At 39.3% G+C, this 10,004-nt stretch overlaps 1 protein-coding gene across 1 annotated transcript in view; it reads left to right on the top strand.

Moving 5' to 3' along the window:
- The window catches only part of LOC107092780 (paired box protein Pax-6-like), a 42,098-nt gene that overhangs the window by 29,931 nt on the left and 2,163 nt on the right, over positions 1-10,004 (top strand). Inside the window, exons 6-9 of the mRNA XM_015387433.1 lie at positions 2,091-2,179; positions 3,200-3,350; positions 6,374-6,483; positions 9,363-9,504. Coding sequence (XP_015242919.1) covers positions 2,091-2,179; positions 3,200-3,350; positions 6,374-6,483; positions 9,363-9,504 — 492 coding nt within the window. The remainder of the gene's footprint in view (positions 1-2,090; positions 2,180-3,199; positions 3,351-6,373; positions 6,484-9,362; positions 9,505-10,004) is intronic.

Raw genomic sequence — 10,004 nt, forward strand, 5'->3', positions numbered from 1 at the left:
CATGTCACTATACGGTCACTGTTGGGAGCCTAATCAATACCTGTGATGTGTCCATTGTGATCCTTCGGCTGATGAATATTCACCCACTGGTTGCCACTTTTCTTGTAGATATGAACTTCATGGTTATTTGGACTTATGGTGATTTGTGTCCTGTCACGGTTCCACGCATGGCAGGTGATAGGTTCCAATAGAAACTGATGAAGGGACATCTTCTCTGGGTGTGGTCCTTAAATGCAACTCTCGTCGGCCGAGGGTTGTTTCCTAGTGTGCGGTCTTGTTAGCCGGTGAGCTAAGTCACACAAGCCTAAGGGGTAAAGGACCGAGGTTAGATCAGAGGAGGACTTGAATTTGTGAACTCTGGTCAGTCAACACAAATTCGTCAAGGTATGTAGAGGGAATGTCAAGAAGACCAGGAAGGTGAGAGCGAGAGCATCCCCTTTCTCCCAAGATCTAATGTTGAATTTTGCACTGATAATAAATATCATTATATAAAGTGTGGTTTGTCCTGAACACGATATTACACAAAATCATTCTGAAGGTATTTCAACTACACCGAATGGATTGTTTTGTGGATTGTTTTGAGTTTCTGTATCAGAACATGTTTAGGACAGATTATTTTCTTTATTGCGAAGAAACAATTACCTTAAACCTTAGAGAGCGACTTATTCACCAAACCAGAGGCCAAAGGTTTGCAGAGCTGCCCCCAGCAGCAGCTCCAGCTGTCTAATAAGCTGGATAAGACTATAAACTGGCTACATCTGCTCCAGGTCATTATTCTGCTGGAAGCTGAAGCTTCGTTCTTGTCTCAAATCACAGGCAGGTTTCTGACTAGAATATTCATCTTTCTCTTAGTTTTTAGTCCCTCCTGTGGAAAAACATCCCCTCAGCATGATACTGCCTCCACCATGTTTCACTGGGGGACAATTACTTTGGAAGGTACAATTGTAGGTTAGATTATAGCAAAACAGGTTAAAACTTTTTCAAGGCACCATTAACCCACCATGATGGTTATTTGTTACAGGTTAGATATTATTGCTGTTCTTGGAGGTTTTAGTTTATAAAAGTTCTCTTGCTTGAAGTATAATAATAATGTTTTACCATGTTGATAAAGTAGACCAGCGTAGTGTGACCGACTCTAAGGGGTGGAAGCTAACAGCTGGCCAGACATGGTTTTAGTAGACTTTAGCTGTTTATTAGGTATTTAAAACTAAAAATGTTTATACTGTAGTTGGATAGGACAATTTGATATTTAATATTGGTGTAAAGCTTTGCTGACGACTTGTTCTATTTTATGATGTTTAATTCATCTGAAAAACATTAAGAGTTATTTAAGTCTGCCACCTGGACCAATCCGCCTCATTTGCTCTGACTCTAAGAAAAATAGAGAAAACTTAGGAATGTTGTGTTTAATTGTCAGTTAAGGCAAAAATATGGTTTTGTAAGTTTCCTTGACTCCAGGTTTTAAATCAGCCACTGAGGGGCACTGATATAAGCGGCAGGCTCAAGCTAGATACCTCTATAATGTATGTTGTTCATCTGAGAAAAATTGCACCAAACATCTTACACTTTATGTATTAGTTGTTCAAACTGTTTAAATCAGCTTACTGTAAAGGGATTAGCTATTAGCTTCCAGCACTCTGACAATGTGTTTACATTTTCAACAAGCTCAGGGTGATTTGGCATCTTTCTATTACAAGTAAGGAAATTATCACTGATAATATCTACAATCACTTGAAAAAAAATAATAATTAAGCATGTACTTTTAATAGTAGGAAACTCCCAACAGAACCACTTTGAAAAGGGTTTTTAAAAAAAGGGTTATTAACAATGGTTCAATAGGACAGTCATGTAAGCAAATTCAGTAATTTCTTCAGAATCAAAATAGTGCAAGATCTAAAGAATGAAGATAAGATTGAGTGGGTCTGTGTACATTTTAAAGAAAGCCAATATTTTACTCCCTTTTGCTGATCATATAGACCACATTCTTTTAAAGCCAGTGTTCTATCTTTTTAACACAGAGTGAGATTTGGCTGTATTTTACCGTTTGTTTTGAAACATGTTTATTTATTGATTAAAATGTTTATTTTCTGTTTTAGAATTTGAAAGGACTCACTATCCAGATGTTTTTGCTCGTGAACGTCTTGCTAATAAAATTGATCTCCCTGAAGCAAGAATACAGGTAAGCTTTAGAAGCTGGACCTAAGTCTTAAACCAGACAGATCTATTTACCGTAACAGGAATCTTCTTAGGAACAGGATAACTTTGTAGAAATTAATACCACAAAATTTACAAAAGCTTTAACCTCTGTTTATTTTTCAATACTTTGGTGTCTTTAAATCAGGAGGCTAAGATTTAAGATGCCTGTGAAACCTGAGGTTTTGTCACTTTTAATTTAAGTTTGTTAGGCTTTTTACAGCACACTGCAGGAAACAAAAAAAAGGAACCTTTATTCTCTAAAAGACAATTGGAAAAATAAGTTTTAATCCTGCCTTTAAAGATCCCTATATCCAATTGTCTCTAAATGGGAGGCAGTTATATCTTCTGATGTCATGCAATGGATTGACATAATCGTAGGGTAATACAAAGACACACTGGACAGACAACTCTGCACCCACACAGACCCACAGCTAGGAGTCATTTATACTAACCAACCTAACATGAATAGGTCCGTCTGTGGGAGGATGCATGTGCGGATGTAACATGCAACCTCTGTGCAGAAATCCTCCAGGCTGGGATTCCAACCTAAGACCTTTCCAAAAGCAACAGTGCTTCCATATTTGCGAACCATGCCGCCTGTGGTCTGGAGTCCAGTGCTGTTCTCTGCCGTCTCAGAATAGAAGAAGCTTCAAAGCAAATTTGTGTAGATGTAGATTTTTTCCCACGCCTTTCTGTACAGTTCAGTTTAATCGTGTGAGTGTGGGAATGCATGGGTGAATTACTAAACTTAGTGTAGTAGAGCTCTTTGGAGTGAAAAGGCGCCATATCAGTTTCAGCCATTCAGTCTAAATAATTTCTGGTACAGATTTAAAGACAATCTTGTTAATTCTGATTTACTTGACGATTCCCCTACTGACCCAGTACATGATAGTATAGTTCAGCCCCTTTATTTTCTTTAACAGAGGAAAACCTCTTCTGTCTTTAGAGTGTTAAAGTGCAAACAGGGTTGGATGTAACTCAGGTTTTCTTTTGGTTTGTCCAGGTTTGGTTTTCAAACAGACGTGCGAAGTGGAGAAGAGAGGAGAAGTTAAGGAATCAACGACGGCAGGTTTTGAATACCTCAAACCATATTCCCATCAACAGCAGCTTTAGCAGCAGCGCTTACTCCTCTCCACCTCAGCCTTCTGCTCCAGGTACCAAATACTACGAACGCTTTGCTACATCAAACTCTACAGTGATAGAAACACTAACCTTATTGAGAAATAATTTAGTCAGTTTGAATGTATCATTACCATAAAGACTGATTGCTAAACTTTACAAGAAGGTGCTTTTACATTATTTAAAGCTGTGCATTGGCTGTGTGTTTCCTGGATGGGGCCGCCTGTGGAGCTGGTTGACAGTTGCCTTTTGTATCTATGCTTCTTTTTCTATGTCTGCTTCTGTCTCCTTGAACCCCAGTAGGCATCAGCAGATGGCCGCTCACACTGAGCCTGGTTCTGCTGGAGGTTTCTTCCTGTTCAAAGGGAGTTTTTCCTCTCCACTGTCGCTGCAAGCATGCTTAGTGTGAGGGATTGCTGAAGAGTCAATGAGTCGATGCAATCAGCTGGTTTTCCTTAGATAGAAAACTTTGAATCAATCTGACTGGATGATCTGATGAACTGGAAAGTGAGCTGAGATGACATGTGTTGTTAATTGGTGCTATAGAAATAAACTGAATAGAATAGAATTTCCCTCTAATGAGGGTCAGTTTTATATTTTATTCCTGGAACAAATTTGTTTGTCATTAACACGATTTTTTGGGGTCAAATGTCACATCATGTAACAAAAGTATTTACTAGTTATTATGTCATATTTCATGAAAGCCTGGTATTCTATATATCTTAATTTTATATCCACTGTTTATTTATTGGAATCGATTATGGAAATTTGAGGACATGTTAGCATCTAACGGACAGCAAGCCAACCCCACAAGCTTTCGTTCAATTCGATTCCATTCAGTTTATTTCTATAGCATTAATTCACGTCATCTCAAGGCACTTTCCAGTTCACCAGATCATCCAATCAGATTGATTCAAAGTTCTCTATCTAAGGAAAAGCAGCTGATTGTATCGACTCATCCAGCAGAACCAGGCTCACTGGGAGCGGCCATCTGCTGAGGCTGACTGGGGTTCAAGGAGAGATAGAGAGCGGTAGAAAAAGATGTAAAGATCTTTGCATCAGAGCGAAGGTCATTAAAACGTCACAGTAGCGCTACCTCTGTTAACACCTGTTTCCTTGTCATATTTTTACCTTTTGACTTTACAATGCAGGTTCAGTGGTGTGAATCTGTTAAAGGAGATGTCTAATCATCACTGTGGTAGATGTTGGCAAAAAAAAAGTGACTATCAATGTCACGTTTAATCAGTGTTGGGCACATTACTTTGAAAAAGTAATTAGTTATAGTTACTAGTTACTTCTCCCAAAAAGTAACTGAGTTACTGAGTACTCCACAATAAAAGTAACTAGTTACTAGTAAAAGTAACTATTGCGTTACTTTTGCGTTTCTCGCCCCATAACCCTCACCACCCAGCCCCCACCTTCTCGCCGTGTGTTTCCAAAGCCAGCTGAATAGAGCGGACGACAAAGACAAGAACCTGCAGAGAGTTTAGCATTTATTGCAACTCAACGTAAATGACATCAGGGGGGAACGCTATCTGACGGGCCTATAAACCCTGTCAGATAGCGTTCTCCCTGTCTAACATGGGAATATGAAATATGAATAATAAATATAAATAATAAATATGAATAATTAAAAAAATATTTAAAGAAATAAGACAAAAAGCTCAGCTTGGGTTAAAAACCAGTGCAAACAGGGGGTGTTTAACAATGACTTAGTATAGCAAATAGACTGATATTCTTTTCTCGGGTCTCTGCGAAGCAACAGTAAAGGTTTGGCTGCCAAAGTTAATGAATTTACTAATCTAGTTCATCCAACTAGAATACAGAAGCTCTGCACTCAAAGGCGAGCTAACCGGTGGCGGCTGGCCAATAGAGGCTCTACCCACCCAGTGACCTTCATTAAGACATACAATAAAAAAAATAGTACATCTTATATTTTTAAGATGTGCAAGATAAATATTTCATCTTACAAGTAAAGCTGTTTTTTTCTTTCATTGGATTGGTGACGTATTTAAAAATATATACTTATTTATATATATATTTATATTAATGCCAACAACAAAAAACATTATAAAAACACTTTATAAAAACAAAAAATAATTTCTTTTTGTAAATAAGTCTTGCCCTTCTGAGGCTTTGTGAAGGTAAATCTGTGTTTTGCATGGTCCAATATTGAGTCACATACCTAAAAAAAATACTGATAATATATATATTATATATATTTATATTCTTAGAATGTGTTTATTTAAGAGCAACTCTGCAAATGAACAAACATCTAAAAAAAGTAGACTATATTCTATTATTTTCCATGTGAGTCCCAGATTGTTCATTCCTCTTTGCCTTTTCTAAAAGGTGCTTTAAATGAGTCCTAGCTGTCTTTATCCATGCTGGCTCAGATCCTGACGTTTGATAAAGGGAAAGCAGAATAAAGCCTTAGCCTTGCTGCATGCAGTTAGCCTCACCTTGGAGCTAAACCAGGTCACTGAAAAGGACCAATTGAACCATCTCCATCTTTCTTTGGATGCTGATAAATTTTGATGTTTGGCTGATCAAGTAGAAAGGATTTCATCTCCAGCTTCTCTTGGTGAGTTTGCTTCCCTCCTGTGACTCGGCCTGTCAATCACCTGGACTACAACTGTGACATCACTTCCTGTCACCTCAGGGCGTAGCTTTGGTGCGCCCAGAGCTCTCCTATACTTCTGTATTGCAGAGGAGCTACTGCACATGGACAACTTTTAACCAAAGTCAATGGGAGTCAAAGATGTCAACGCCCTAGGGCGGAAATATGGCACCAATCTGACGAAAAACGAAACATCATTACTCGTCGTTAAAGATTAAATATTTATCTTGCACTTTAAAATCAATATATTTCAAAATATCTTAATTTTATAATTGACTTTTATTTTTTATGTCTTAATCAAGCCTCTAGCGCCCTCTATTGGGCAGCCGCCACTGCTTCTAATTTATAGCAGATGTGGCCTTCTATCATAGCTAAATTGTTTTTACACATTGTCTTATCCAGACTTCTCTTTTAATCACTTTATTCCTCTCTCTCTAGTGTCCTTTTCTTCGGGATCCATAATGGGAAGATCGGATCAAGTTCTATCCAACAGCTATGGCCTTCCAGCTATGCCAAGCTTTAGCATGGCTGCTAGCTTGCCCATACAAGTAAGATTTAATAGGACACACAGTGAGGACTATTGTTGTATGAATGATAATCAACTGTGTTGTACGTCTGCGCACTGACATCATAAAGCTTTGTGACATTAAACAGGGTTTTTTTTTCTTAGTTTTTTTTAAAGTTGCAATGAGGTACAAAGGAATATCGTCCAATGAGAAACATCATTTACATTTAAATAGTCAGGATTAAGTTAAAATTAAATCTATTGATCTGCTGGATCTTTAACCTTCTCCAGAAGTTAGCCTCTTGCCAGTAGTCTAGTTGTAAAAAAAAAAAAAAAAAAAGAAGGGGGACGGTGGTTTTTTATTATTATTATTTTTTTTTTGGAAGCATCCATAGCCTAATTAAAATAATCTAGTAACCTAAAGCAATATGCATGGTCTGGTTACATGTCAGATACGTCGGTCATTGACCTTGACCAAGGCACCTTACAGAACTGCAGTCAGTCCCTCGACTGGCATGGCTAGCACTGTCCCTACATAGTTAGCATGGCTGTCGATCAGCTTCATAGTCATGGTAGGACACTTCTTTGATTTGATTTATTTTAGTGAGGCTACAGCCCGCCAAATGTTAAAAGGGCAATATTATTACCATTACCATTACTTATCCCCCAGGAGAGGTCTTCTTTAGTGGTCTGTATTGCACTGCATCTATAGAAGCCTTCGACTGAAGACACTCTGTTGTTGTTTAGGTTTTCTGAAGAGGATTCTCTCTGTGGTCCACGATGTTCTTTATTGTTTTAAATAATTATTCTTTGGGAAACAGTCTCCAGGGGGTTTGGAGACTTAATTTTCCAGCCCCCTTTGATCTGTCTGCTGGTATCAACAGATAACCTGGTAAAGGTACTCTGATGCCAGGGATATGATTCTGCAGCCATGTTTCAGTGAAACACATAATACTGCATTCTCGATATTCTGGCTGGGTCCTTCCTAGAAAGCAGCCATTTGTTGACTCCTTCCTGCTTGGAATGACTCAATGAAAGGGCTTGAGTTTCCTCCCCCTCTTTCTTCTCCTTGCTCCTGCTCTGCATCCTCTGCACCTCCTTTTTAACACCAACGGGACTTGCAGAAGTATTATTTCTAAACTTTTTCAGATTTTAATGAGTAATCCATCATAACAAAAATCCAAAAATGAAACGATATTTGCAAAAATTATTTTAGGTTTACAGTATCACCTGAGAATATTCTTTTTTTTTTTTTAAAGAACATAAGAATCAGGAAACCAGAGCTACTCCAAGTTGCAGTCAGCAAGTCAAAAATGTGTTGTATTGTTTGTGTTGTATTCAAGACTGTGTTCTCTTACCTCATTCTATCTAACATGCTGATGTCTAATAGCCACTTTGTTGCTTTGCTACCACACACTAGAACCCTCAGATTCAGGTGCTTTTATTCGTTGCTATCTGCTTATCCAGGACTGTGTCACAGGGTCGGTAATCACAGCACTCTCACCTCTACCTCTAGCTCCTTGTGGGAGATGTTTGACACACCTCCCAATCGAAGAATTTAGGGGGCATCCAAAGAAGATGTGGATGAGAAGAGGCTTTATTCTGAGTCTCTCCCTGATGACCAAGCTTCTCGCCCTCGCTCTTATGCTACATTCAGACCGTCAGCAGCAGATGCAGCAGAGGAAGCAGGTTTACATGCAAAGTTGACGCGCATCAAGGTGCAGCAAAAGGTTCTGCAGCGCATCTAGAGCAGCAGGAGCAGCGACTCATGAGCTTCTGACAATCTGAGGCGCTTCATAAGCAGCAGCTGTTGGAGTTGGAAAAAAAGATTTTAGCTGCTGGACGCTCCACATCAACCAATCAGAAGCAGAGCGCTATGATCACTCCTCTGAAACAGTTTATTAACGCCTAAATTAACTTAAAATGTAGAAACCTGCCGGCAGAAAATGTTCGCTTTTATTATCCTGGTGCCTGCAGTTTGGATTACGTACGTAAAAAAAAGCTAACATCTACTTCCAGCCGCCACCAACAGTAGGGGAAAACCCCCATAGAGGCAACCGGGCCTCAGGCAGCTGCTGCTGGGGATTCCCAGTGACAGCGCACCGCCGGTATGTGGGGGTCTGAGCAGCTCCCACAGAGAAATAATCTTTGAAGGCAGGATGGTAATCTGGATGAACTGACTGCACAGACCATTTTTTCAGGAGGACTTTCTCACTTCAACATAGATTCAACTACTTTTTACCACTGATCACAGCTAATATAGCTGCCATTGTTCCAGGCAAAGAAAGGATAGCTTCACCCTACGCGCATCAGACCCACTTTACCACCAGCCGCGCATCAGAACTAAACTGGTACAAGCATCGAAATTGAACCAGCACACGCATTTTTGCTGCTTATGCTGCGTGTGCTCTAAACGTAGCATAAGGAAGCTCCCAGCTACCCTGCAGAATAAGACAATTTCAGCCTGATGTAACAGGGATCTTGCTCCATTGGTCATGATCCAGATTTTAGACCGTAGTTGACAGTATGCATGAGCAAAGCTGATCTACAAGCCAGATGCAACTTGTACTGCATCTTTAAATTGAGTAAAGGAGCAGCTTTTAGTCTTTGCCTTCATGGATATGAAGAGCATAATGCTGAGCATCAAAATATACAAAACACTGGGAGAAGGAAACGGAAATGTAGTCACCTAAGAATGCAATTTATCAAACCTGAAATACAGCTTGTGTGTTGAGACTTAACATCTATAAAAGCCTGTAGTCATAAAGGAGACACAGGAAGAATAACAAAGAGAAATAATAATACAATACTTCGTATGTTGTCTGTGGAAAAAATGAATCAGATTATTATTACTGTTAGTCCAGGTATCCTCCCATCACTTCAGTGCCACAGCTTTGATATATATTTCTGTTCTTTTTTCAGGCATCAAACCATACCTCTTATTCCTGCATGCTTCCCAGCAGCCCCTCGGTAAACGGTCGAAGTTATCAGACATATACTCCACCTCACATGCAGCCGCACATCAGCAGCCAGCCGGTGACGTCCTCTACAACATCTTCAACAGGTAGGAAGCTACAGCAGGGCTGCCTTTTTGGATGACATGAATTAGAACTGACCCAAACTAGACCTCAACCTCATCAGCTTTTCAGCAGCAAAAAAATGTAAACAAGAAAAGTGTTGAATTTGGTTTTAAAGAAATTTATTTATTTATTAGATGTTTTCTGAAAGTCTTCTTATAGTTTCTGAGCAGAATTTGGCACTTTTTGTGTGTCTTGGTGATTTATCTTTAAATCAAGTCTTGGAGTCAGTTAGGCCATCCGCAAAGCTTTCTTTAAAGATTCAAAGACCCGAGTCCCGTAAAGACAATCTGTTAACGTCCAGTTAGTTATCCAACATCCAGTTCTTCAATCAGGTCTACATCAGTGGCGGCTGAGGGAGTTTTCTCCAGGGGGGCGCTATAACTTCAAAATAGAGGTACACCAAAAACCAATCAAATGTATACTATGGTTAGCCTGACATAGTCCTACTCAATTCTAGTCAGAATATGAGTCTGATACTGCTCCA

The sequence above is a fragment of the Cyprinodon variegatus genome, unplaced genomic scaffold, assembly GCF_000732505.1.
Source record: "Cyprinodon variegatus isolate N-32 unplaced genomic scaffold, C_variegatus-1.0 Scaffold394, whole genome shotgun sequence".
NCBI classification, from domain to species: Eukaryota; Metazoa; Chordata; class Actinopteri; order Cyprinodontiformes; family Cyprinodontidae; genus Cyprinodon; species Cyprinodon variegatus.